The sequence below is a fragment of the Podarcis filfolensis genome, assembly GCF_964270895.1.
Source record: "Podarcis filfolensis genome assembly, chromosome: 13".
Lineage (NCBI taxonomy): Eukaryota > Metazoa > Chordata > Lepidosauria > Squamata > Lacertidae > Podarcis > Podarcis filfolensis.
Window position 1 is genome coordinate 43,543,612 of NC_139615.1, and position 27,638 is coordinate 43,571,249.

The 27,638-nt window shown below is 48.2% G+C and overlaps 2 protein-coding genes across 4 annotated transcripts in view; one reads left to right on the top strand and one right to left on the bottom strand.

Moving 5' to 3' along the window:
* The window catches only part of LOC310747938 (tigger transposable element-derived protein 1-like), a 943,100-nt gene that overhangs the window by 73,135 nt on the left and 842,327 nt on the right, over positions 1–27,638 (top strand). The window lies entirely within an intron of this gene.
* The window catches only part of PLEKHH3 (pleckstrin homology, MyTH4 and FERM domain containing H3), a 48,732-nt gene continuing 21,931 nt past the window's right edge, over positions 838–27,638 (bottom strand). For all 3 annotated transcript variants that reach the window (XM_083583073.1, XM_083583072.1, XM_083583074.1), the window contains exons 2-12: positions 24,087–24,145; positions 18,285–18,373; positions 16,344–16,538; positions 13,907–14,064; positions 10,642–10,750; positions 8,950–9,247; positions 6,335–6,542; positions 5,066–5,202; positions 4,002–4,122; positions 3,482–3,717; positions 838–1,407 (exon numbers count right to left, since the gene is read on the bottom strand). In XM_083583073.1, the coding sequence (XP_083439199.1) occupies positions 3,502–3,717; positions 4,002–4,122; positions 5,066–5,202; positions 6,335–6,542; positions 8,950–9,247; positions 10,642–10,750; positions 13,907–14,064; positions 16,344–16,538; positions 18,285–18,373; positions 24,087–24,145 (1,590 nt within the window). In that variant the 3' untranslated portion in view covers positions 838–1,407; positions 3,482–3,501. The remainder of the gene's footprint in view (positions 1,408–3,481; positions 3,718–4,001; positions 4,123–5,065; positions 5,203–6,334; positions 6,543–8,949; positions 9,248–10,641; positions 10,751–13,906; positions 14,065–16,343; positions 16,539–18,284; positions 18,374–24,086; positions 24,146–27,638) is intronic.

Genomic DNA, 27,638 nt, shown 5'->3' on the forward strand with positions numbered 1-27,638 from the left:
CGTGCGAACCTACCTCACGTTTACTGCCTCTTCCCCCCATATTGGTTAGGCTTGAAAAATATTTTCCAGGCCTAAACTGGTGTGTGTTAAGATCATCCTGGAAGTTGCAGCTGGGGAGACGAGAGTAACCTTCTTTGAGTTCTGATTTCAGCATGGGCTGAAGGCTACTTCAGATTCTTGTGGGTTCAGGCTCAATACACTTGCTCAATGGATAAGTGAAAGTCATTCTGTGTGTGCTTCAAAGCAGCTTTCCGTAGTTCCCTGCTGCCTATCGGGTCTTGACACAATTTGTGGACTTCAAAGAAAACAAAACTATTTGCCAAAATGCTTGTAGCGTGATGTGGGCTCTCTCACCCTGGTCCAGCAGGCCCCTGGACTTCATTTACTCAAAACTCTTGTGAAATCCTTTTCTTTGGGCCTTGTGTAGAAGGAGTGGAAACTCCATGTGCACCAATCTGCGGCTGAGCAAGGCTCTGTTCACATGATTGCTCTTAGGGATGGTGCAGACTGCAAGCCATTCGCCATGCCGTGAGAGAGATCGGAAAAACGAGCTATGGTATTAGAGATTCGGCACAAAAAGGCAAGAGGCCATGCGATGCAACATGAGCACCAGCTGTTTTAGAGGCACCCTGTTACCGTGCAGTATTTATAGATTTACACCCTGCCTTTTTTAAAAAAACAATTCTCACCGATAAATCACAATGCTATCAGCTGGGCTCAGAACAGCTTGGCCAGAGGCCTTTGTGGTGGGAAAAGAGACAAGAAACTCCGGGGGGAAACTGGTAATCCCTCTCACAAGACACGCTTCATCCAGCTCAAAGCTAAGCAGCCACTGGCTTGTGTTTACTACATTTATTTGTTGTTGTTGTTTTTTTTAAAAAAAACAGCTTTACAAGAGAGAGCCATAGGAGGAGATGCTACCCAGCACTCCCAAGTCCTCTGCTGTTTTTCACCATCTCTTCATGTGCGAGTGAAAACACGGCACTGTCTGCACAGACCAGACGATAGGCACAGTGTCAAGCCGCCTGCAGCTTTACGGGCAGAAGAGAGAAGCGTGCCAACTACTTGTTCCGAGAGACCGAATGGAGGAAAGGAGATCTATCGATATAAATAAAACTTTACACGCGTTGGGGAAGGGAATCCCTCTACACAGGAGAGGACATACGTTTCCAGCTCCTTAGGAGCATAAAGTACCACTGGTATCGTCACTTCCAAGTGTCTGGCGGGGGAAGGCACGAGATCTCCCTGGCCTTCAAGGCTGCTGCCAGGGCGAAAAGTCGGCGCAGGCAGGGTCCCATCGCTGGCCGTTTTGTTAAGTGCAGTCCTTTGTTGGTGGCGGTCACCGCGAGAGTCTCCTCCTGCAGCTCCGTGCGGAATACGCTGGGCCTGCTGCACTGCCTCCTTTGCCTGAGAAGAAAATAGGGGAAGGTCAGAGCTCGGCCCACACCTCCTAGGCCGTTTCCTGCCCCTCTGCTTGCAGATTAAGTCTCCACCCCCAGAGCCTACCTCCTTTCCCTTGAAGGACAACAGGGGAGGGGGAAGAAAGGGGTAGTCTATATCCTTCAGCCAGACTGGCCAGAGAGTTGTACAGTGGTACCTCGGGTTACATACGCTTCAGGTTACATACGCTTCAGGTTACAGACTCCACTAACCCAGAAATAGTACCTCTGGTTAAGAACTTTGCTTCAGGATGAGAACAGAAATCGTGCTCCGGCGGCGCAGCAGCAGCAGGAGGCCCCATTAGCTAAAGTAGTGCTTCAGGTTAAGAACGGACCTCCGGAATGAATTAAGTACTTAACCCGAGGTACCACTATATATTCCGCAAGCAAGGCGCTCCGCTTTCAAGAAAAGAAAAGCTTTTGATGAAGGGAGGGAGAAACTATTTTGGGGTGCTAAAGACAACCAGTGAGATGGATATCTATTTGGTGAAACAGTAAATACAAGTGGCCTAGAGAGGATAGTCTGCTCGCTAGCTGGGATTTCAACGCTGACCCTCCCTATGGCTAGGTTACGCAGAAGGGCTTGATTTGTGTTTATATAGGCTACACTTTTCTTTTCGAAAAACCTGAAACCATTAGTAAGGGGAGAGACAATATAATCAGAGGTGCCATCTCTCACTAGTTTGACTTCCAAAATTTTCAGATTGTACAAAAATTGGGGAATTGAAAATTCAGGAAGAGGGGTGGGTGAAAAATGCACATTTCAAAGTACATTTATTGAGATGAATCAGCTTTCCATAATGTGCTTAATCCCCAACTGCAGCCACCTTGGGACTGAGGACAAGCCACAGTGTAGGGAGTCCCTTTTCTAAAGCCAACAGTTGCTGCCCACACTGTGTTGTTTCAGCAAAACGTGTTCACCACCTTGTGTCACTGCCCTGTCATGACCATAGCTGTCAAAGTTTCCCTTTTTTAAAGGGAAATTCCCTTACTCTAAATAGGATTCCTCGCAAGAAAAGGGGAAAGTTGAAGAGCTATGGTCATGACTAGGTCCCACAATATCTGTTAAGATGCAGGACTTTTTTCCAGTCTGAACTCACTGGAACTCAGTTCCGGCACCTCTTAGGTGGGAGCCATTGCCATTATAAGAGAACAAGGGAGGAGTTTGTGGTGAGTTCTGGCACCTCTTTTTCTAGGAAAATAGCACAGGTTTTAAGAGTTGTCCTGGCACAATGCAAATCCCTAAGTGTTGAAAATACACCCTTTCCAAAAGATAATAGATAGCAAGCTACTGCATGAAAGCAGCGTTAGAGAAAGAGAAAGGTAAAGGTAAAGGGACCTCTGACCATTAGGTCCAGTCATGACCGACTCTGGGGTTGCGGCACTCATCTCGCTTTATTGGCCGAGGGAGCCGGCGTACAGCTTCCGGGTCATGTGGCCAGCATGACTAAGCCGCTTCTGGCAAACCAGAGCAGCGCACGGAAACGCTGTTTACCTTCCCACTGGAGCGGTACCTATTTATCTACTTGCACTTTGACGTGCTTTCAAACTGCTAGGTTGGCAGGAGCAGGGACCGAGCAACAGGAGCTCACCCCGTTGTGGGGATTCGAACCGCCGACCTTCCGAACGGCAAACCCAAGAGGCTCTGTGGTTTAGACCACAGCACCACCCGTTGTTGAGTACAGACAGTGGCTTCGATTGTCCTTTGGCCTGACGTGCTTTCGAACTGCTAGGTGGGCAGGAGCAGGGGAGCTCACCCCGTTGCGCAGATTCGAACCACCGACCTTCTGATCGGCAAGTCCTAGGCTCTGTGGTTTAACCCACAGTGCCACCTGCAAATACACCCAAATCTGTTTTGATACTGGAGTGTGCTACACGTCTTGGAAAATCCTCCCTCCGCAATAATGGTGGGATCCTGCTTTGCCTAATAGCAGTGCCTGCCCACTACTCGAGTGTGTGCCACTGGTCTCTCATAGTTCTCTCCATCATGTACCTTCTCAAGTCATGCCCGGAAATACGGAAGTGCAGGGGGGACGACCTACCTGATAAATAAACCTCTGCATCACAGAGGACAGACCCAAAGGCCGACCACGTGCCCGCCAGGCTGATCTCTGGCTGCCTCGTCCCCTGTATCTGTTTCCGTTCGCACACGGCAACTCCCGTCAGAGAGGCTGTCTCCAGGAAATGGCTGCACGGGAGCTGCTTCCACTCCGCTCGCAGCTTGACCGCGGGCGGGAGAACCCACAGCCCAGCAGACAATGCTCCAGCGAGAGATGCCCTGGTGGTAAGGAAGATCTTGGAATTAGAGAGCAGGCAACTAAGGCGGGTAGACAGCAGGTCAATAAGGAAAAGCTGGTCTAAGCAAGGGAGGTAGGTGTTGGTGGAGAAGCCTCCATTCAGGTTCTGCAAGTGTGACGCAGCCCAAGGCCGGAAAGGTCTCAAATGGGCAATACGGCCGTAGATGAACAGCTAGTGGGCCTTGTAGGGGGAGGGTGTGTCGCTTGGAACAACAGCCCTCCCTACACCTGCAAGCTTGTTCCCTTGGTCAGCGTGACCTCTTACCTGTTCAAATAGCACGGCAAACTCCTGGCTGTTGCAGGGGACGCAGTCCAGGTTCAGACACCCATAATGCCTGAACCAGAGTTTGCCAGGGGGCTTCATGGGTGGCTCTTCCCCAGCTGAGCTAGAACAAGGCAAGAAAAGACATCCCGTCAGTTCTGGGACAAGCAAAAACGCCCTAACCTGATCCAATGTTCTGACTGCATATGGCACGGATACTGGGGCAGATGAAAAAGACTGAAACTTCCCTGCTAGCTTGATAACAGTCAAACCTCGGTTCCCGAACACCTCCGTTTTGGAGCGTTTCGGCTCCTGAACGCCAAAAACCTGGAAGTAAAAGCTCCGGTTTTCGAATGTTTTTCGGAAGCCAAACGTCCAATGCAGCTACCGCTTGAGTGTGGGAACCTCTTGCAACCAATTGGAAGCCGTGCCTCGGTCATTGAATGTTTGGGAAGCCGAATGGGCTTCCGGAACGGGTTACAGTGGTACCTTGGGTTACAGACGCTTCAGGTTACAGACTCCGCTAACCCAGAAATAGTACCTTGGGTTAAGAACTTTGCTTCAGGATGAGAACAGAAATCGGGTGGCGGCAGCGGGAGGCCTCATTACCTAATGTGGTACCTCAGGTTAAGAACAGTTTCAGGTTAAGAACGGACCTCCAGAACGAATTAAGTTCTTAACCCGAGGTACCACTGTACATTCGACAACCGAGGTTTTACGGTATCCCTCTTCCCCACAAAGTCAGATACATCCTGTACTCATCTCAGAAGTGTGCCCTGCATAACTAGAGGTTTTTTAAATTTTTATTTTTGCAGAGTTCTGCTCCCGCTAGCTGAAACAGACCCCACGCCTGCAATCACGTGCACATCCCTACTCTGGCAGCCCAGCATTTCCCAAGTCACTTCCCCCGTATATTTGCAAGATCCTCTCTGGAGCCGCAAAGGCTAGGATGTTGCTTTGAGATGGGATTTTCAACAAGCTGCCAACTCTCTTTAACTCCTCCTGGCTCCTATGTGTCCAGCTGTGACACAAGTTAAACTGTACTGGGTTGAGGGGAGGTCATTTACCTTTCGAACCTCGTGAGAACATCTGCCACCAGGGCATCCTCCGGCAGGGGGCGCACGTGCTGCCAGCTCTCCTCGTAGAGGGCAAATGAGTTGGGGCTGTGCGCCAGGCCCAGGCGCAACATCAGCTCCAGGGCCACCTGGGACGAGGAGACAAAGGGGGTGACAGGAGGCCTGGGCATGTCCAGCAGGAGGGCACTCAGTGCTGCAAAGGGGACACACACAGACAGACAGACAGTGTCAAGCATGCGGAGGGGCGGAGAGGGGGGAAGGGTAGGGGCGGAAGGGTAGGGGCACAGAGACCCAACTGGTGCACTGTGGTGGGAGGAGGAGGGAAAAGAAGCTTGCCTCATCTCGCCAACCGCACTGCGGAATGGAAGCAGCCAGCGCCGCGATGCAAGACAAATTCCTGGCTGCTTCGGCCTTTTGGCAAAGAAAGAGGCAAGTCTTCTTTCCCTTCCTCCCTCCTCTCTCCCAAGTAAGGTAAAGGGTAAAGGGACCCCTGACCATTAGGTCCAGTCGTTGACGACTCTGGGGTTGCGGCGCTCATCTTGCTCTATAGGCCGAGGGGGCCGGCGTACAGCTTCTGGGTAATATTACAGGGAACCAGGCAGAGGGCCTTCTTGGTAGTGGCGCCCTCCCTGTGGAACGCCCTCCCATCAGATGTCAAAGAGAACAACAACTACCAGACTTTTAGAAGACATCTGAAGGCAGCCCTGTTTAGGGAAGCTTTTAATGTTTGATGTATTGCATTATTTTAATATTTTTCTGGAAGCCGCCCAGAGTGGCTGGGGAAGCCCAGTCAGATGGGCGGGGTATAAATAATAAATATTATTATTATTATTATTATTATTATTATTATTATTATTATTATTATTATTATTGGCCAGCATGACTAAGCCGCTTCTGGCAAACCAGAGCAGCACAAGGAAACACCATTTACCTTCCCGCTGGAGTGGTACCTATTTATCTACTTGCACTTTGACGTGCTTTCGAACTGCTAGGTTGGCAGGAGCAGGGACCGAGCAACCGGAGCTCACCCCATCGCGGGGATTCGAACCGCCAACCTCCTGATTGGCAAGCCCTAGGCTCAGTGGTTTAACCCACAGCGCCACCCGCAAACGCCCTCTCCCAAGTAAACGCCACCAATGTCATCCGCAAGTTCAACCACACCTTCTTGTTGGTAACCTGCAAGCCCCACAGGAAGGAATTTTGCCCCAGCTGGCTTCGCCCCTGCCCACCACCCACCCTCGCCATTCAGCCCCTGCTCACCTCCTGGACTGTGGTCTGGGAGGTGACGGCCACATGGCAGGTGGCGATGCTAGGGCAATGCACACCGCACTCGGTCTCCTGGCGCCCCATCAGCCCCGCAATCTCCTCCAGCGAAGGCACGCATTCTCGCCCCTTGGTCTTGTGCAGGGCCTCTGCGATGAAGCGTCCGTACCAAGTTGCCTCTGAGCCTGGGAACTGGTTCTCTGTCCTGCTGGGACCAGGAAACACCGGCATTAGGGAACCCACGCCTGAGAACGTTGCTCAGCACTCCACACCCCTATCCACAAACAAGATTCCGAGGAAAGGACCTGCAAATTGCTGTCGTGCATTAAATACACGATCTTCCCGCTCTGGCAGTGGCAGAGACAGGAGGGCATGAAGAATGTCTACTTCCTCTTGGCAGTTTTAATCCCACCTCCAAGCACGGAGCTTTATTTTTAAATTTTTTCCAGATTATATTTTACACACATTCGTCATTTTGTCATCCTCTTACATGGACTTCCCAACCTATCCCGACATCCGATTCACGTTATTTTGCTACACCTTTATTTTAGCATTCTCCATCACTTATATAGTGGTACCTTGGGTTAAGTACTTAATTCGTTCCTGAGGTCCGTTCTCAACCCCTAGGAAGGACTCCTCAAGGGGAGAGACTTCCAGCCGTCCATCAGGCAAGACCATTCCGCCTGCCTTGCCCCACCATCCAATCTCTGCTTCTCAATTTGTATTGTATTACAATGGTACCTCGGGTTAAGTACTTAATTCGTTCCAGAGGTTCGTTCTTAACCTGAAACTGTTCTTAACCTGAAGCACCACTTTAGCTAATGGGGCCTCCTGCTGCTGCCACGCTGCCGGAGCACGATTTCTGTTCTCATCCTAAAGCTAAGTTCTTAACCCAAGGTAGTATTTCTGGATTAGAAGAAGAGTTTGGATTTGATATCCCGCCTTTCACTACCTTTAAGGAGTCCCAAAGCGGCTAACATTCTCCTTTCCCTTCCTCCCCCACAACAAACACTCTGTGAGGTGAGTGGGGCTGAGAGACTTCAAAGAAGTGTGACTAGCCCAAGGTCACCCAGCAGCTGCATGTGGAGGAGCGGAGACGCGAACCCGGTTCCCCAGATTACGAGACTACCGCTCTTAACCACTACACCACACTGGCTCTCTGTAGCGGAGTCTGTAACCTGAAGCGTATGTAACCTGAAGCGTATGTAAACCCGAGGTACCACTGTATTCTCCGCTGCTGATCATAGGCTCATTCTACCTGCCACTTTACCTTAATGCAATCTTTCTTTAAATACTCTTCAAGGCATTGCCATTCACTCACCCCGCCCCATTGGTATTCCTTCTTTTGGCCGTCAGACTTGCTAACTCTGCAAACTCTATTAATTTATCCAACCACTGATCCTTAGCTAGAACAATCTTTTCTTTCCATTTTTTTGCATTCCACCTCAAAGCAAGGAGATAGAGAGAACAGGGGCCTCTTTCCTGACCGTCCTATCAACAAGAGTCATTGCAGAGGGAGAACAGAACTGCCTTCGCTTAAGAGTAGCAGAGAAGCTTCTGCCAAGTGATAGCTCAGCTAACAGAGCATGAGACTCTTCATCTCAGGGCTGTGGGTTCGCGCCCCACGTTTGGCAAAAGTTTCCTGCGTTGCGGATGAAGATGATGGACTTTTCGGAGCTAGCCGACCTGACTGGAAGAGTCCGCGACCAGAAGGAGGAGGAGTACCAGGAGGAATGGATGAAATTCAAAGACTATTTAATTAAATACGTTAAGATAACTTAATTGGAAAAAAATACCAGATAGGCTTAGGATTTAAATATGTAATGCTAGAGAATAACATGTTTAAAGTTAAAATGAAAAGAAAGAAAGATGTTAAGTGAGAGCTGGACCATAAAGAAGGCTGATCGCCGAAGAATTGATGCTTCTGAATTATGGTGCTGGAGGAGACTCTTGAGAGTCCCATGGACTGCAAGAAGATCAAATCTCTCCATTCTGAAGGAAATCAGCCCTGAGTGCTCACGGGAAGGACAGATCCTGAAGCTGAGGCTCCAATACTTTGGCCACCTCATGAGAAGAGAAGACTCCCTGGAAAAGACCCTGATGTTGGGAAAGATGGAGGGCACAAGGAGAAGGGGACGACAGAGGACGAGGTGGCTGGACAATGTTCTCGAAGCTACCAGCATGAGTTTGACCAAACTGCAGGAGGCAGTGGAAGACAGGAGTGCCTGGCGTGCTCTGGTCCAGGGGGTCACGAAGAGTCGGACACGACTAAACAACAACAATGAGAAAATTGGTTTTGGAAAACTGTTACAATGATATACACTGAAATTCAGCCAGGGGGATTGGAGGAAGTCACTTAACAATGTTACTAAGACTGGATTAAGTACAATTAAAATGTATGTTTGTTTGTTTGTTTGTTTAAATTTTTTGGAAAATCAATAAAAAAAATTGGGGGAAAAAGTTTCCTGCCTCGCAGGGGGTTGAGTTAGGTGAACCTTGGGGTCCTTTCCAACTCCACAATTCCATCATCTCTGGCCTCTCTGCCTGCTGACAGGCAAGACATGCACCCCATACATACACGCACCCCGATTTCCCTTTCCCCCAGGGCTCACCGCTGAAGATGTAGCTGCAAGTAGCAGAGGACAGGAAGCGACGGCCTGAACGTACAGCTCATGCAAGCAAGCAGCTGCCAGTAGCGCAGGTCCGCGGCTGCACCCGGCGCTGGGGGCTCTGTGGTCTGCTTCACCAGCTGGCAGTAGATTTCGTCCACCAGGGCGGGGAGGTCATGGCACGTCTGCAGCACCCCCTGCATGAGAAGGGCTGGCTCCCGCAGCCCCTCCAGCTGCTGCAGCGAGTGGAACAGCTTGACAGCTTCGTCACGGATCCCCGCGTAGCCCTGGCCACCGGGAGCTGCAGAGACACGGAGAAATAAGCTGTGCGCTCAGGATCCATTATCGTTTATTGGATTTAGACACTGCCCTATACCCAGAGGTCTCAGGGCAGTTCACAAAGAAAATCATAATACAGTGGTACCTTGGTTCTCAAACGCCTTGGTACTCAAACACTGCAAACCCAGAAGTAAGTGTTCCGGTTTGTGAACCTTTTTCGGAAGCCGAACGTGCTCCGTTTTGAGTGTTACACTTCCGATTCGAGGGCCACACTTCCGTTTTGAGTGTTACGCTGAGGTCTGTCTGTTTTTGCTATTTATTTTGCGTTTCTGTTTTTGCAGCTCTTTTTGTTTTGTTTTTTTGTGACTGTGTGGAACCCAGTTTAGCTACTGATTGATTGTGTGACTGCAGTACATTGTTTACTGCTTTCATTTCATGGATCAAGGGTCTCGTTAGAGAATAAAATTAATGTTAAATTGCTGTTTCAGGCGTTGTTTTTAAAAGTCTAGAACGGATTAATCCATTTTGCCTTACTTTCTATGGGAAAGTGCACTTTGGTTTTGGAACAGACTTCCGGAATGGATTAAGTTTGAGAACCAAGGTACCACTGTATATAAAATCAAATTAAAAACAATAGCCCAATAAAACCCCCCCCAAAAGAGCCACATTCTAAAAGGGTATTGGATGTCAATAAGATCAGCCAAAAAAAGTAAAGGTAAAGGGACCCCTGACCGTTAGGTCCAGTCATGGCCGACTCTGGGGTTGCAGCGCTCATCTCGCTTTACTGACCGGCGTACAGCTTCCAGGTCATGTGGCCAGCATGACTAAGCCACTTCTGGCAAACCAGAGCAGCGTACGTAAACACCGTTTACCTTCCCACTGGAGCGGTACCTATTTTTCTACTTGCACTTTGACGTGCTTTTGAACTGCTAGGTTAGCAGGAGCACGGACTGAGCAACGGGAGCTCACCCCGTTGCGGGGATTCGAACTGCCGACCTTCTGATCGGCAAGTCCTAGGCTCTGTGGTTTAACCACAGCGCCACCCGCGTCCCAAGATCAACCAAAGGCCTGGTTAAAAAGGAACATTTTTGCCTGGCACCTAAAGGTGTATAATGAAGGTGCCAGACAAACTTCCTGGGGAGAGCATTCCACAGACGGGGAGCCACTGCAGAGAAGGCCCCGTTCTCGTGTTGCCACGCTCTGGAACTCTCGAGGAGGAGACACACGAAGGAGGGCCTCAGAAGATGAACTCAGGGATCGGGTAGGTTCATATGGGAAGAGGCGGTCCTTGAGGTACGTACCACCAAGTTGCTGAACTGTTTGGTACTGTACAGCCAACGGCACATGCTGCCCAAGGACTGAAGCCAACAATTTTAGGACGATGCTGACCCATGTGCAAGGAAGCGGGTCACCCACCTGCATACGGGAAGGGTAGCAGAGGCGCGTAGATTGGGCCAGCCGTGTAGCACAGGATGGGGTTATTTTGATAAATCTGATCCAGGATTTCGGGGCTGTTACGGTTCTCCTGGGATGGGGAGGAGAAAGAAAAAAAACAAATTGCACTAATCCATAACAAATTCAATATTTTTATAGGGGTTCTTCTGACCCCCGGACTTCCCCCCACTCCTCTCCCCGGTTTCCAGTAATTATCTCTTCTCTTTTCTGTGACTAAATACTTTTATCCAATCTATTAAGTCTCCTTTTTCAATACCCTTTATCAAATTATATTACAAGTGCTAATCCAATCCTGCTAACGTTTTTAAATGTTTGTAATGCTCCTTCATATATTCTTATAAAGTTAATCCATTAATTTCTAATTTTTTTGTCCTCTTGGTGTATATTTCGCCATTTCGGCATAATCCATCAGTTTCAATATCCATTCTTCCTTTGATGGGGTTCTTTCTTTCTTCCTTCCATCCCTGGGCATACAACATTCTTGCCGCTGTTGTCGCGTACATAAATAGGACCTTTTTCCTCTTTCGCTATCTCTTCTAATATTATACCTAATGGAAAAGCCTCTGGTTTTTTAACAAAAGTTATTTTAAACAATTTTTTAGCTCACTATAAATAATTTCCCAGAAGGCTTTTGCTGACTTACAGGTCCACCCTGCCTGAAGAATTTCTTTTTATTATTATTATTATCTTCTTTACTGAAATCCATGGATATCATACATGATCTTATATTCACATACAAAGGTATAAGTGATGATGATAATAATAATAATAATAATAACCTTAAATGATTTTACCATTAAATATTTATACTTATACATGCTCTTTTCTTATATTTTCTAACTAAACAAAAATAAACCAAAGTAGAATCAAATAAACAAAACTATGTTAAGACAGGTAAAGTTAAAGGGACCCCTGACCATTAGGTCCAGTCGTGACCGACTCTGGGGTTGCGGCGCTCATCTCGCTTTATTGGCCGACGGAGGCGGCGTACAGCTTCCGGGTCATGTGGCCAGCATGACTAAGCCGCTTCTGGCAAACCAGAGCAGCGCACGGAAATGCTGTTTACCTTCCCGCTGGAGTGGTACCTATTTATCTACTTGCACTTTGATGTGATTTCGAACTCCTAGGTTGGCAGGAGCAGGGACCGAGCAATGGGAGCTCACCCCGTCGCGGGGATTCGAACCGCCGACCTTCTGATCGGCAAGTCCTAGGCTCTGTGGTTTAACCCACAGCGCCACCTGCGTCCCAATGTTAAGACAGACTTCCCATCATTTCCTGATGTACTTTACATTTACAATATTGAATGTACTTATACTTATTAGCTTACTCTTAATATATTTTCTAATACTTTCTTATAACGTATCGCTGCCATAGATGTTATATTGTTATTATATTTTTGTAGGTATTTCTTGAACACATCCCTTTTTTGAGTAAATGGTTGTTTTGTATTTCCCCTTAACCTATTTGTCAGTTGAGCCATTTCGCTGCCTGCAGAATTTCTAGAGCTACGGATTCAAGTCTGGGAACTGCTGCGGTGTCGACAAGAGCACCTTCCCAGAAGAGCTGCTTTAGGAAACCTGCACGCCATTACCTGCTGTCACCATGAAGGGGCTGCCCTCGCCAAAGGTGGCTCACCAGGTGCGCGTGGGCTCCGGGCACGAAACCCGTTTGCATTTCACATTGCAAATCCTCAGGGCAGATGGTGCAACTTAACACTTTTGGGCACGTCAGCAACAAGGAACGGGCCTAGCTCTCCACCCCTACCCGCAACAATATTAATTGGTTGTTTGTTTAATTAGCATAGGCCTCGCCTATGAAACCAGCCCCCTGCCCCAAGGCTTAGATCATTAAATTTAGGGCCTGTTCAGGGAAGTTTTTAATGTCTGACGCTGTATTGTTTTTAATATTCGGTTGGAAGCAGCCCAGAGTGGCTGGAGAAACCCAGCCAGATGGGTGGGGTATAAATTATGATTATATTATTATTGTTGTTATAATAATATTTCAATAGTAATAGTAGTAGTAGTAATAATAATAATAATAATAATAATAATAATAATAATAATAATACTATGTTTATGTTATTAGCCCACAGATGGAAAGAAGATACAATCCTGACCAGGGCAAACAGTTGATGGGACTAAGCTGAAATAGCAAAATTAAATGGAAAGCTCAGGAACCAAGAGGACAAAAACTTTAAAAAAGAATGGGGGAAATTTATAAATTATTTAGGAGACTATGGAACGCAGATGAAAACATTAGCAGGATTTTAATCACACTTGAAAGGCAACAGAAACTATGGACAATTTAGATCAGGCATCCCCAACCTGCGGCCCTCCAGATGTTTTGGCCTACAACTCCCATGATCCCTGACTAACAGGACCAGTGGTCAGGGATGATGGGAATTGTAGTCCAAAACATCTGGAGGGCCGAAGGTTGGAGATGCCTGATTTAGATGGATAAAAAACGTGGATAATGGATTGATATGCAGTTGTAAATATTGGCATTAGGACCCATGGAGGGGATTGTTGGAGGGAGAGTCGTGAGATTTAGAGCAATCTCTTTACAGTGGTACCTCAGGTTAAGTACTTAATTAGTTCCGGAGGTCCGTACTTAACCTGAAACTGTTCTTAACCTGAAGCACCACTTTAGCTAATGGGGCCGCCGTGCCGCCGGAACACGATTTCTGTTCTCATCCTGAAGCAAAGTTCTTAACCTGAAGCACTATTTCTGGGTTAGCAGAGTCTGTAACCTGAAGCGTATGTAACCTGAAGCGTATGTAACCCGAGGTACCACTGTATATGGATTTTTAATTGACTTTCATATATTTTCTAAAATCAAATAAAAATTATTTTACAACAGAGGTGAGCCGGCAGGAAAAATAATAATTACAAAAAAGATGTTTAAACAACACGTCAAACCCATAACATTGCAGACGCTCTTAAAGCAGTTATGAATAAGAATTAAAGCGTGCAAAAATGACCAAACCAGCAGCATGACCTTAAAGGAGTAGGAAATGCTGTGTGTGCAGTTGCCGCTCCCTTCATTTAAGGGAGAAAACCGCCGGGTGCGCTCATTATGTATTTCTGCAACCGCCCTCTCAGCTCCAAGGGCTTCCCAGCTCCTTTGCTGCCTGACGGGAGTGTGGCTTGGCCCATTCGCAGCCTCGGCAGGTGTGTCCTGGCCCTGGCATCACACCCATTCCCTTCCTGGCCCATGCCCCACTCACCTCAATGTCACACATGAGGAGCTGCGTTGGGGTCTGCACGGGGGGCTTGCTGATGATGACCTTCTGTAGGGCGCAAACCCAATGCACAGCTTCGTTTAAGTGCTCTGTGTAGAGACGGTAGCAGTGCTTTCTGCCAAAAACAGTCACTGCCCAGTATCCTGCGGAGGAGGGAGACAGAAGGGAGTACCAGCATGTGATTAATAGAAACACACACACGCGTATACACAGGTATAATATACCGTATTTTTCACTCTGTAAGACGCACCAGACCACAAGACGCAGCTAGTTTTTGGAGGAGGAAAACAAGAAAAAAAATGTTCTGAATCTCAGAAGTGAAAGCAGCATTCCCTCTTGCTGTTCTGGCTTCTGGGATAGCTGGGCAGCCTGCATTTGCTGCATAAGACGCACACACATTTCCCCTTACTTCTTAGGAGGGAAAAAGTGAATCTTATAGAGCAAAAAATATGGTACTAGTAAAGGTAAAGGGACCCCTGACCGTTAGGTCCAGTCGCGGACGACTCTGGGGTTGTGTGCTCATCTCGCTCTATATGCCGAGGGAGCCGGCGTTTGTCCACAGACAGCTTCTGGGTCATGTGGCCAGCATGACTAAGCCGCTTCTGGCGAACCAGAGCAGTGCACGGAAACGCCGTTTACCTTCCCACCGGAGCGGTACCTATTTATCTACTTGCACTTGACGAGCTTTCGAACTGCTAGGTTGGCAGGAGCAGGACTGAGAAATGGGAGCTCACCCCGGCATGGGGATTCGAACCGCCGACCTTCCGATCAGCAAGCCCTAGGCTCTGTGGTTTAGACCACAGCGCCACCCACGTCCCTATAAATATACTAGGGTTGCCATATTTCAAAAAGTGAAAATCTGGACACTAAAGTTTCTCAGCTCCTATTTAATCTTTTTTGTAAGATCTAAAAAAAACAGAAAAAGATGCTTCTGAGCTATTTTTAAGGAAATTGGCCAGAATCTACACCAGAGGTCGGCAACCTAAGGCCCATGGGCCGGAAGCGGCCCATGAGGGTCGCTTAACTGGCTCATGAGCCGCCCACGAACTGAGCTGCCCAGTTGGTGAGTCCCCACGTGCTGTGCTAAACCGGCGCGGCGCAGCATGGGGACTCTCTTCCACGGCTCTGGAAATCGCTTCTGCTCATGCCCAGACACTGGAAATTGCGATTTTCACGGGTTGCCATAAGCCCGGACTTTCCCGGACATTTAAGCAATTTCCACCCGGACACGGCTGAATCCCAGCAACGTCTGAAAAATTCCGGACATATGGCAACCTAAAAATATACACACACCCTAGGATGAAGCAGAAAGTGTACAGGCCTTAATTTACACACCATATAGATATATAGCTATAGATCTATATCTATTAGCATTAGTAGCAGATATAGCCCTGAAAGGAACACAGAAATGAGGGAAGTAGGAAGAGAAAAGGCTTTTGATTCCCCACGACAGCCGCACACAGGTCATAGAGAGGCTATGCTTTTATATCTATATCTATCCTTTCAAACTTAGGAGCCCTTTGTCTCACGAACACTTCTCAGAAGTTTATAATTTCCTGATGCTTTCCCTTTAAGTCTTTCCATCTTTTAAAAATTCCCAAGGTTTTGTGGTTTAATTTATGCTTTTACATTTTGCATGCAATGTATTTCTATTGCAGAAAAGCAGCTTTGAGACCAAGGTAGCGAAAAGCAGAAGGGCCTTCTCGGTCGTTGTGCCCACCCTGTGGAACGTGCTGCCCTCAAATGTCAAGGAAATAAACAACTATCTGACTTTTAGGAAGCATGCGAAGGCAGCCCTGCTTAGGGAAGTTTTTAATGTTTGATGTTTTACTGTGTTTGATGTTTTCATTTGCCGGAAGCTGCCCAGAGTGGCTGCGGCAACCCGGTCTGATGGGCGGCATATAATCAATCAATCAATCAATCAATCAATCAATCAAAGAAAGCTGAAACAGGAGTTGGGAACCTGCTTCGGCCCAAAGGCCACATTTCCTCACGGGCCAGGGGTGCCAGCAATGGGCAGGGCAGACACGAACACAGGCAGAGCAATAGGCACGATTCTTCCCTTTGTACAGAAGGCTGCACTCCAGCCGCACAAAATGCACACAAAAACCCGGTTTCTACACGTAACACGCACCCATCCACCCAAATAAGTTGGAGGCATCGCTACAGATCAAGGTCACATTCCAGTCGGGTTGTCATATTTCAAAAAATGAAAATCCGGACAGAAACGTTGTTGGTTCCTACCCCACCCCCCAAGTTGAAGAGGCCGTGGTCTGAGAAGAATCCCAAGGGCCAGAGGAAAAGGTTTCAGAGGGCCACATTTGGATCTGAGGTTCTCCAACGCTGTGCTAAAAGGCTCAATACCCAAGCAAGGGCGCTCTGGCTCCCGAGCTCCCACTCCACAGCCAGGCACATTGTTTACCTGTCTCCTTGTAGGTTTGCTTGTCAGGCCACAGCACAGAACAGAGACTGGTGAGGACGAGCGAACCAAGGCACCGGGCCGTCACCTCACACCCACTATAGTAGTCGAGGGAATCCTCCGTCAGCACAAACCAGTACTTGCGAGGACGCAGCCAAGGGGTCTTTATACCTCCCCGGACCTCCCGTTGTAGCCAGCCTGGAAGAGACAACAGAAAGATGGTGAGGTGGAGCCTGTGCTCAGGTTGACCCCTACCCCACCCCAAGGACACTTTGGCTCTCTTTCTGCTTCTACAGATGGGCCAGATAGGGCTGGTCAACCTGGGAAGGTAGCCCATCTATGTAGGAGAAGGAATAGTAAAAAGGTAAAGGGACCCCAGACCATTCGGTCCAGTTGTGACCGACTCTGGGGCTGCAGTGCTCATCTCGCTTTATTGGCCAAGGGAGCCGGCGTACAGCTTCCGGGTCATGTGGCCAGCATGACTAAGCCGCTTCTGGAGAACCAGAGCAGCGCACGGAAACGCCGTTTACCTTCCCACCGGAGCGGTACCTATTTATCTACTTGCACTTTGACATGCTTTCGAACTGCTAGGTTGGCAGGAGCAGGGACCGAGCAACGGGAGCTCACCCCGTCGCGGGGATTCGAACCGCTGACCTTCTGATTGGCAAGTCCTAGGCTCTGTGGTTTAACCCACAGCGCCACCCACGTCCCATAGGAGAAGGAATACTCTGATCCAAAACCTCTGCTGCCTTGAGGGATATCTCCAGAAGAAGAGAAGGCTCCGGAGTAAACCCTACACAGATTTGGAGTGGAGTCCCTAAGATGGTTGAATGGCGCCTTGTACACCTCCTTCGGACAACTCTGGCAGACAAGCTGGCGCCCAGCGTAATGCTCTGCTTTCCTTTGGACCACATCAGAGAGGCCAAAAGGGGTGTGTGTGTCTTGTTGTCCGGGCAGCCCAGGACCTCCATACACACTGCCCAGGTTTGCACCCCGGGGTGGCCAACGCAGCAGTTTTGACTTCACCCCTGGAGGTGCACTCCATTGTCTCTCAAGACAGGTGGACGCCAACAACAAGAGACTGGAAATGTGAACGTTAAGGAAACGGTGAAAAGTACATGATTATGCATCGCAAACAACCGTTTCAGAGTGTGCAGAGAGGCTGTGGTCTGGCTCCAAGGTCAAAGCAGCATTCCCCAAGTTGGTGTCGAGGGCAACTTCTACCAGCCCAAGCCAGCATGGCCCAACGGTCAGGAATGATGGGATCTGAAGAGCGCCAGAATGGAGAAGGCAAAAAGAGCTGGCCAGCTCAATCAGTATCTTGCACAACCATTGAAGATAAACGCTTTGTAAGGTATAGCTCTGTTGGTAGAGTAAAGGTAAAGGGACCCCTGACCATTAGGTCCAGTCGTGGTCGACTCTGGGGTTGCGGTGCTCACCTCGCTTTACTGGCCGAGGGAGCCGGCGTACAGCTTCCGGGTCATGTGGCCAGCATGACTAAGCCGCTTCTGGCAAACCAGAGCAGTGCACGGAAACGCCGTTTACCTTCCCGCCGGAGCGGTACCTATTTATCTACTTGCACTTTGACGTGCTTTCGAACTGCTAGGCTGGCAGGAGCAGGGACCGAGCAACGGGAGCTCACCCCGTCGCGGGGATTCGAACCGCCGACCTTCTGATCGGCAAGTCCTAGGCTCTGTGGTTTAACCCACAGCGCCACCCACATCCCCTAAATGCTTTGTGGCTGCTCTTTAATTTAGCGCAACTTGCAATGCAAGTACCACGCTTTTCATCCCTTCAACACGCACGTTGCCACTCCTCCAAATGACTGGGAACTACGCTGCTGAAAAAGGCTAGGCAGTGTCGGGCGGCAGGAATAATGAAAACCCAAACGAAACCAAGGAGCCCCGATTCTGCTCAGGGAGTCGCGCTGCGTTAAGACCCCACCTTTCACGATAGCATCGGGTTCTCCTTGCAGTCTCCCGCTCTTCTTCTCCGTGATAAGGCTGTGCGTTTCTTCGGAAACTGGCAGAGACCTGCAGGACGACAGAGCGGGTCAAGCAGGGCCTCGCTAAGCTCAAGGGCCGCATTCCCCTCTCAGCAAGATTCTGGGGGCCACAGGCAAAAGCGGGTGGAGTAACAAATGCACACGCTCAAACCTTTCCACGTAGGCTAGTTTTTATGCCCCTCTGAGTGCAACGAAATATTCTAGTCAGGCAATATTCTGGGGCTGGTGAGGGCTGCAGTCGGGAGAGACAGGGTGTGGCTGCAAGGGGGAGGTGCAGAGGGCCAAACAGAGAGCCTTGAAGGGCCACATTTGCTTTACCTCAGAGCTTTATGCACCTCTGAGGTAAAGAGATGGAAGCATCAACCTGAAGCCCCAGTGTGACCAGGGTGGATAAAAATCAACTTTAAAAAAAATAAATCGGATTTTTAAATTGGAATTTTTTTTTATTTCAATTGGATTTTTTTAAATAAAATGCTTTCGGAGAAAAAAATCTTTCTAGTTTTCTATTTAAGCTACATTATAGTCCAAAGGCTATTCATCAGGAAATAAGGATTTGTTTTAAGTTTTTCATGTGTGATAAAACTCAGTCTGTTTTTTTTTTTAATTGTTTAACCACATCAGTTAACAAACATGGATACATACGCTGTAATGTTATTGTTTTAGTTAAATAAATTGTTTAAATTGTTATTGAGGATTGCTTTCCTCCTTCCAATAAAGTACAGCAGAAAAGTTGTCCAAACAGTTAACTTATTAAACCTCACAATAATTTCATAATTATCTGTCTATGTATTTCTAATAGTATAACCAAATCAGCAATTTTTGATGTAACTGTAGAAACTACTCTGAAAATTAATTCTTCCAAAAATGAAACCTCCATCTGGTTGTAAATATTAAGATTATACCAGCAAGAATGAGTCTTTCTATTAAAAATATATAATTTAAATCAAGTCTTACTGCCTAGTGATTAAAACTGTGATTTAAATCAATTTGATTTAAATCATATCCACCCTGAGTGTGACCCATCCCCGAAGGCCTGGTCTCCAACTGGTGGGTCGGGAGTCAGAAAAACTGCATTTCAGCTGGAACTAAAGTGAGTTCGCAACCTATACGGGTCAAAAATTAAGACACAGGCCCCAAATTGCTAATGTTCAGCTAAAGGTGGTGCTCAGGGTTTGGAAACTGCGTGCTCCCATGTTTCCTCGCCTCCCTCCCCACAGAACCCCAAACTGCGGCCAACGCACATTCCAGTACTTGTCCCCACTGCTTTTCCTCCTCTTCCTCGGACGCGGCCCCACACCCACTTCCCTCCACGGCTGTGGGAAAGTGGGCCGCCAGCTCTTGCACTGTTAACCTCCGGCTAAAAATAAGCTGTTTATATAGAAAGGCTGCCAAGAATTTGGGAAACGAAGGAGCTCAGGAGAGGAGAGGATGCCGGCTGGATTGTCCGAGGGAACAGTGTGTGCATTTGGGGAAAGGGGGGGCAACGACAAAAGAGGAAGGGAAGGGCTTGCCCCCCACCCCACCCCTAAATTCTGCAACCCTCTCTATGAAGGGAGTCCAGCCCCACATTTATTTTATTTATTTGTTTTGGCTTCTGACTTGCATATTTGCATTGCCCCCACCCCCAGTGTCGTTAGGACTGCTCCAAAATGTGCGAAATAGTTAAGCGATTTCCAGCCTTATCCGCCCACTGCCATCTCTGAATTTTGACTCCATCCCATGCATAGGGTCCACTTGCAAGTGCCATTTCCCATTTGTACACTTCCATGAGTCTGGGATATACAATATTCTCCTTCTTGGTGGGTGACTCTAAACTACATTTCAGGTGCTCAGGGGTACTATCATTAGTTACTACGGAACGAGCACTTATAATCCATTTGGGGCTTAAGGGGAGGGCCCTCCACGACCAGAGGGAGGTAGATTGGGGGTCCCCACACCCCCACATTGGAGATGGAAAACAGGGAAACCAAGGCTCCCAGTTACTCCAAGACAAGGGCAGGCAAATAGCAGGAGTTGGGCTAACTTCGAAGGCCAGTTTAAGGCTTCTGGCAAGAGTGACCCGTCCCTCCCATAGAAGACTGTAGAGTGGGGAATAAGAGGGAAAAAGAGAGGCCGCATCTACGTTTTGGTCCTGGCCACATCTACTGCTGGCTTCGGCCCCACCCAAGATAATAATTTATTATTTATACCCCGCCCATCTGGCTGGGTTTCCCCAGCCACTCTGGGCGGCTTCCAACCGAATATTAAAAACAATACAGCATCAGACATTAAAAACTTCCCTAAACAGGGCTGCCTTCAGTTGTCTTTTAAAAGTAAAATAGTTGTTTGTTGCCTTGACATCTGTTGGGAGGGCCACCACCAAGAAGGCCCTCTGCCTGGTTCCCTGTAATCTTACTTCTCGCAATGAGGGAACCGCCAGAAGGCCCTCGGAGCTGGACCTCAGTGTCTGGGCAGAACAATGGAGGTGGAGATGATCCTTCAGATATACTGGGCTGAGGCCGTTTAGGGCTTTAAAGGTCAGCACCAACACTTTTAATTGTGCTCGGAAACATACTGGCACCCTGATAGCCTGCCAGGTGAGCTCAGGTAGAAAGAAAAGCTTCCCTACCAAGACAAGAGGCACTGCCAGCCAAGCCCACAGCCTTTGTCCTGGAAGTATGTGATACCATGATAAGAAAAATCAATGCCTGCACTTGCTCACTCTCCATCGCTGACCACTTTGTTCGCCCTGGTAATGAGAATAGGTCCTGGGGCTGGAGTGCAGATTGAGCGGCACCCATCTCAGGCACCTCCTGCTGTCCTTTGTCCAAACGCCTAGCTCGAGACTCGGAATTTCAGGGTAGTGGGTTTGAGCCCCACGTCGGGCAAAAAGATTCTTGCACTGCAAGGGGGTGGATTAAATGACCCGTGTGGTCCCAACTCTACAAATTAATAATAATAATAATAATAATAATAATAATAATAATAATAATTTATTGTTTATACCCCGGCCATCTGCCTGGGCTTCCCCAGCCACTCTGGGCGGCTCCCAAAAAATATTAAAATACTGTAATACATCAAACATTAAAAGCTTCCCTAAAGAGGGCTGCCTTCAGATGTCTTCTAAAAGTCTGGTAGTTGTTGTTCTCTTTGACATCCGGTGGGAGGGCGTTCTACAGGGCGGGCGCCACTACCGAGAAGGCCCTCTGCCTGGTTCCCTGTAGCTTCGCTTCTCGCAGTGAGGGAACCTCCAGAAGGCCCTCAGAGCTGGACCTCAGTGTCCGGGCAGAAAGATGGGGGTGGAGATGCTTCTTCAGATATACTGGACCGAGGCCATTTAGGGCTTTAAAGGTCAGCACCAACACTTTGAATTGTGTTCAGAAATGTACAGGGAGCCAATGTAGGTCTTTCAAGACCGGTGTTATGTGATCTCGACGGCCACTCCCAGTCAACAGTCTAGCTGCCGCATTCTGGAATACATATATACATACATACATATATATATATATATATATATATATATATATATATATATATATATGAGTCCACTGACACCTAGATGTTTTCAACTCCCCTCCCAAAAGGCATCACTCGCCCTTTTTCCTTTCTGCTTTCCCCAGGCGCTCAGCCACAGCTATGTTCAGACGCTCGCTCTGCGGAGGACGAACCCCAGAGCTCTCAGCTTCGCACACGGGCCTCTGTTCCCCTCGGCCTTTTCCCAGGCCCTGTCTTGCAACAGAGGAAGATGCTGGAGTCCCTTTCCTCCAGGCGCCCTCGCTAGGCCTGACCCCAGCTGGGAACCATTAGCTTGCAAGCGGGGCGGGAGGAGTGTGGGTCACCAGACAGAATTCTTCCCACAATCGCTTCTCCTCTCTCTCTCCCAGTTGCTCTCTAGTTGAGAAAGAATTGAGAAACCTTCCAAAAAGGAACAAAACAAGGCGCTCTTGGGACGCATTAGTCTGAGGTCCAGGAGAAATGCCCCCCAAATTGGGGCTGAACTCTTAGGTTTTCTGTGTCGGGAAACTGGTCTGTGTAGCTCAGCATCATCTATCATGATGCCTGACAACAAATTCTAATTATTGGGTCCTTTTGCCCCATCTTTTTGTGCCTGCCAAGCAGCCGTGTCACGCTTATGATAATATTTTATTCTCTTGTTAATTATGCTGTTTTAAATGTGCATTTTATATTTGACTTCACTCCGCAATGTTTTCTTTTGAAATGTTTAAGATTTTTGTTTTGTTTTCGTTAACTTTGTGTTAAATATGTATTCTGTAGTTGACCTCCTTTGTGATGTTTTATTTTGAAATCTTTGAGATGGTATTTTGGTTTCCTGTTAATTGTGTTGCTTTGACTGTGTACTTTCTTCAGAAATGTTTGATTCTGGATTGTTTTATTGATGTTTAATATGAAGTAAACCGCTTTGAGATTTTTCTTAAAAATATAAAGCACCATAAAAATGAAATAAATGAATAATAATAATAATAATAATAATAATAATAATAATAATAATCTACAATGACTTGCAGTGGTTCTCCAGAGTTTCAGATGGGATTTCTCTCCCTAGTCCAACTAAACCTGGGATATTTTATTTGCAAAGAAGGTGCTTCTGCCACTGAACTATGGCTCCTCTCTGCTCTAAAACAGAGAATCACAGAACTGCAGCGGATTGCAGAGGATCAGGTAGTCCAATGGCGCCCCCCCCCCCGAGCTAGCCAGTTCTCATGTAAAATGCTAGCAGACTGCATCTGAACATGTACAAAGTGTTGTCCCCACACAGCCGCCCCCCAGATATCTGAAATCAGAGGGAATACTTTCAGGGGAGAGGGCTGGTTTCCTAGGTAAGCTTAGGCCCTGCCACTTATTCTTTTTTAAAAATTAAATACCTGTTTGGGCAACTAGAATGATCTTTCCCCCACTCCTAGGCCTGCAATCTAAGTCAGTAGGAACCCCCAGTCATATGCTAATTTGAGATGGAAGTCCCAGGACTGGTATTTTTTTAACATGCAACAAGAAAATCACATGCAGTGCGTGATCCTCCCTTAGCACGTAGCTACTGCTGCAAACCACTGCGCATCCCAAATCAGAAGGTAGGACTTCGAAGCAAGGTGGCTTGTCACGGAGGCAGGATTCAGCCGTAGGGATTTTTTAAAAAACTGTATTCACTAATACCTATCCAGTATTTTGCTTTTGGCCAAAGGTGGAGCCTGATGACAGCATCGAAGAAGAAGGGAATAAGTTGGCAACAAACAGAAGGGCCAGGCAGTTACTGGCCTTTGATAGGCAAGGGTTCTTACTTAGATTGCAGGCACGGGAGTGGGGGAAAAGATCTAGTTGACCAAATAGGTCTTTTTTATTATTATTATTATTATTATTATTATTATTATTATTATTATTATTATTATTAAAAAGAATAAGTGTCAGGGCCTAAGCCAATCACATTAGTTGCAGGATCCTACAGGTTTCTGCTGACAGGGGCCAGAATTCTGACATGAACAGCTACCTCACCCACAATAACACATTTGCCTATTTGAGTGCCACGCCCCAAACTGAATCAGAATTGTAGAGTTTGTAGGGACCACGAGAGTCATAAAAATCTGCCCTTATTCCCTTATGGGGAACAAGGGCAGATTTTTGTTTATCACAGGCCCAACCCCATGCAATGCAGTAATCTTTTGACCAACGTGGAAATCGAACCCGCAAACCTGAGATTCAGAGCCTTGTGCTCTACCGACCGAGCTGCCCCGCGACCCCTCGCTGCTCACCTTTCGGAACCGCTGCTGGTCCGACTGGGCTGAGTGACGTTCACCTGCAAGGGAGCTCCCTGAAAAGCAAGGGGGGGAGGGAGAAACTGATCAGGACACAAGAAAACAAAACTACGCTTTGCAGGTGATTTGGATAAGGAGACGTGTTAAAGGTAAAGGGACCCCTGACGCTTAGGTCCAGTCGTGGCCGACTCTGGGGTTGCGACGCTCATCTTGCTTTATTGGCCGAGGGAGCCGGCATACAGCTTCGGGTCATGTGGCCAGCATGACTAAGCCGCTTCCGGCGAACCAGAGCAGCGCACAGAAACGCTGTTTACCTTCCCGCCGGAGCGGTACCTATTTATCTACTTGCACTTTGAAGTACTTTCAAACAGGGCAGAGAAAGACTTTGGATTCCTAAGATTTTAGGCCCTTCCAGCCTTAACAATTTAAGCGTTATTAGGATACATGGTTATACAGAAAATGTAAAGGTAAAACTCTTCCAGGTGGCCTTGCCACACTAGGTTGGCAGGAGCAGGGACCGAGCAATGGGAGCTCACCCTGTCGTGGAGATTCGAACCGCCGGCCTTCTGATTGGCAAGTCCTAGGCTCTGTGGTTTAACCCACAGCGCCATCTGCGTTAGAAGACATGTTGGAAGGCTTTTAAGACGGGGGGCGGGGGAGGTTCAAGAGTCGGAACAACACTCTCTGCCACACATTATTATATTGTGTGTGTGTGTGTGTTCTCACACAAAAGTAAGAGGCCGGTCCGAAGAGAGATTGGGGGAAAATGCACAGTAACCTTGCCCTTCCCATTTCCCCAACCACACATGGGAGCGAATTATTAATCTGCAATTTTCCCAGGCTGCCTCGTCTGGGCTGCTGCCCCTCCCAGGCCACAGTCTGTCTGGCTAGCCACCCTCACCCCCCCACTGCACACACCGCAAGCTGCAGCAGCTGAACGGGTTCCTGTATCCTCAGCCGACCTTGGCACTGGGCTCCGGGGCTGTGCAGAATTGCACAAGCACATTGCTGAGTAAGATACAGGCAAACAAAGTCCTATTGTGGCCAAGGCTTCCTTCCTCTGCAAAGGGGGATGGGCAGGCCGGGAGAGCAGAAAAGTCCCCAGCAGAGGGCAAGAGGGAAACCTGGCTTCGTGCACCTTATTCAAAGGGGCTCGGTGGTGTTGGCAGGCGCCAAAATCTGCAAGGAGATTTTTGGCACAGTTAAAGGGGACGGGGGCAGTGCAGGACACACAGCCAGGTCCGGTTTCGACATAGGCCAATGCGCTCCTCCTGGCCCCCTCTGCCTGCCAGAGCAAAGGCCAGGTGGAAAAAATGGGAGAGACGAAATATAAAGCCAGGGAGCTGCTGCAACAGGTAGCCTGTTATAGACAGGGCACCAACTGTCCTCTGGCATTAGAACACCTGTTTTAAATCAGATCAAGTTTGCAAGGGCTGCCATAATCCTTGCAGGGGCAGGCGGGCTGGCAGCAGGCGCCAAGAGAGTGTGGAAGGATTATTCTGCAGAAGAAGCAGAGCTGGAACTGGCGGGGAGACCCTCGTACACCTTCAAATGCTTACCAAAAAAAAGAAAGAAAGAAAGTAAAGCCCTTTCCCTCCTAGCTCAGTTAATTATCACCACGCGTATCATAAATGCTGCCGAATTTTAGGATCAAAACCACTGATTGAAAGTAGCGAGTTGAGGAATGTACAAATTCAGGTATGCGCCAAAAGCCAAAAAAAAGGTAAAGGGAAAGGGACCCCTGACCATTAGGTCCAGTCGTGACCGACTCTGGGGTTGCGGCGCTCATCTCGCTTTATTGGCCAAGGGAGCCGGCGTACAGCTTCTGGGTCATGTGGCCAGCATCTCTAAGCCGCTTCTGGCGAACCAGAGCAGCGTACGGAAACGCCGTTTACCTTCCCACCGGAGCGGTACCTATTTATCTACTTGCACTCTGATGTGCTTTTGAACTGCTAGGTTGGCAGGAGCAGGGACCGAGCAACGGGAGCTCACCCCGTCACGGGGATTTGAACCGCCGACCTTCTGATTGGCAAGCCCTAGGCTCTGTGAATGTACAAATTCAGGTGTGCGCCAAAAGCCTAGGGTTTGCCATATTTCAGAAAGTAAAAACCAGGACACCCCGAAAGTTGTGGAGCCCAAATAATGCCTACAAAGGGCTGCTACAGTGGTACCTCAGGTTAAGTACTTAATTCGTTCCGGAGGTCCGTACTTAACCTGAATTGTTCTTAACCTGAAGCACCACTTTATCTAATGGGGCCTCCTGCTGCCGCCGCTCCGCCGGAGCATGATTTCTGTTCTCATCCTGAAGCAAAGTTCTTAACCTGAAACACTATTTCTGGGTTAGTGGAGTCTGAAACCTGAAACGAATGTAACCTGAAGCGTATGTAACCTGAGGTACCACTGTATTGGTGCTAGATGTGCCTTGCTTTACATCCATGCTATGCAATGACTACAAGCATACATCACAGCATCATGCGCTGCCATTGCTGGTGATTTCATCTGAATTAGAGGAAGTGGCAGAAGCTAATAATGGTGGGTCATATAGGAGAACTGGGAGATCAAAATGTTGACCAAGGCTATGGAGAAGGATACAAGACAAATGCCTTTATCATCACAAGGTGGAACTAGCAATGGAAAAGAAGAAGTGAATCCTGATTTATGACTCACTCAGCATGCATAAAATCAGCCTTTCCAGCACGTAGGCTGTGTTTAAAATGAATTCATCGTTCAGAAAATTATCAGCAGAGAGGAAGAAGTGGGATGTTCTGATGATGCTTGGAAATGCAAAACTTTGCTGGGTTTCCTTTTGGTTCGGCAACATGCACCATCTTGCTCTCTTCAGCTTGAAAGCACCAAGAGGGTGGCTGTCATAATTCAGATTATAGCATTTACAAGCATATTAAAACAGCGAGTATGTGGAGGCCAAGACATAAGCAAAAGCTGTCTTGATTTCGTGAGTGCCATTGTAATATGTCACGCTGCACTGTATCTTTAAAAAATCACAGTATGCCTGCACTCTGGCACTGTTGCTCAGCACATATTTAACAGCACTATATTTATCTGCCCAGAGGGCAAGCACTGGGCACACAGAGAGAGGAAGAAGGGGGCTCGCAACAGAGGACCAGTAGAAGCAAGCGCTGTCTGGCAGCCATCCCATTACATCCCCCAACACTGTAAGACCGCTGTGATTCCCCTAGCTCTCAACTATCCTCATGTTAAAAGGATGCGGGTGGCGCTGTGGGTTAAACCACAGGGCCTAGGACTTGCCGATCAGAAGGTTGGAGGTTCAAATCCCTGCGATGGGGTGAGCTCCCGTTGCTCGGTCCCAGCTCCTGCCAACCTAGCAGTTCAAAAGCACGTCAAAATGCAAGTAGATAAATAGGTACCGCTCTGGCGGGAAGGTATGGCGTTTCCGTGCGCTGCTCTGGTTCGCCAGAAGCGGCTTAGTCATGCTGGCCACATGACCCGGAAGCTGTATACCGGCTCCCTCGACCAATAAAGCGAGATGAGCACCGCAACCCCAGAGTTGGTCACGACTGGACCTAATAG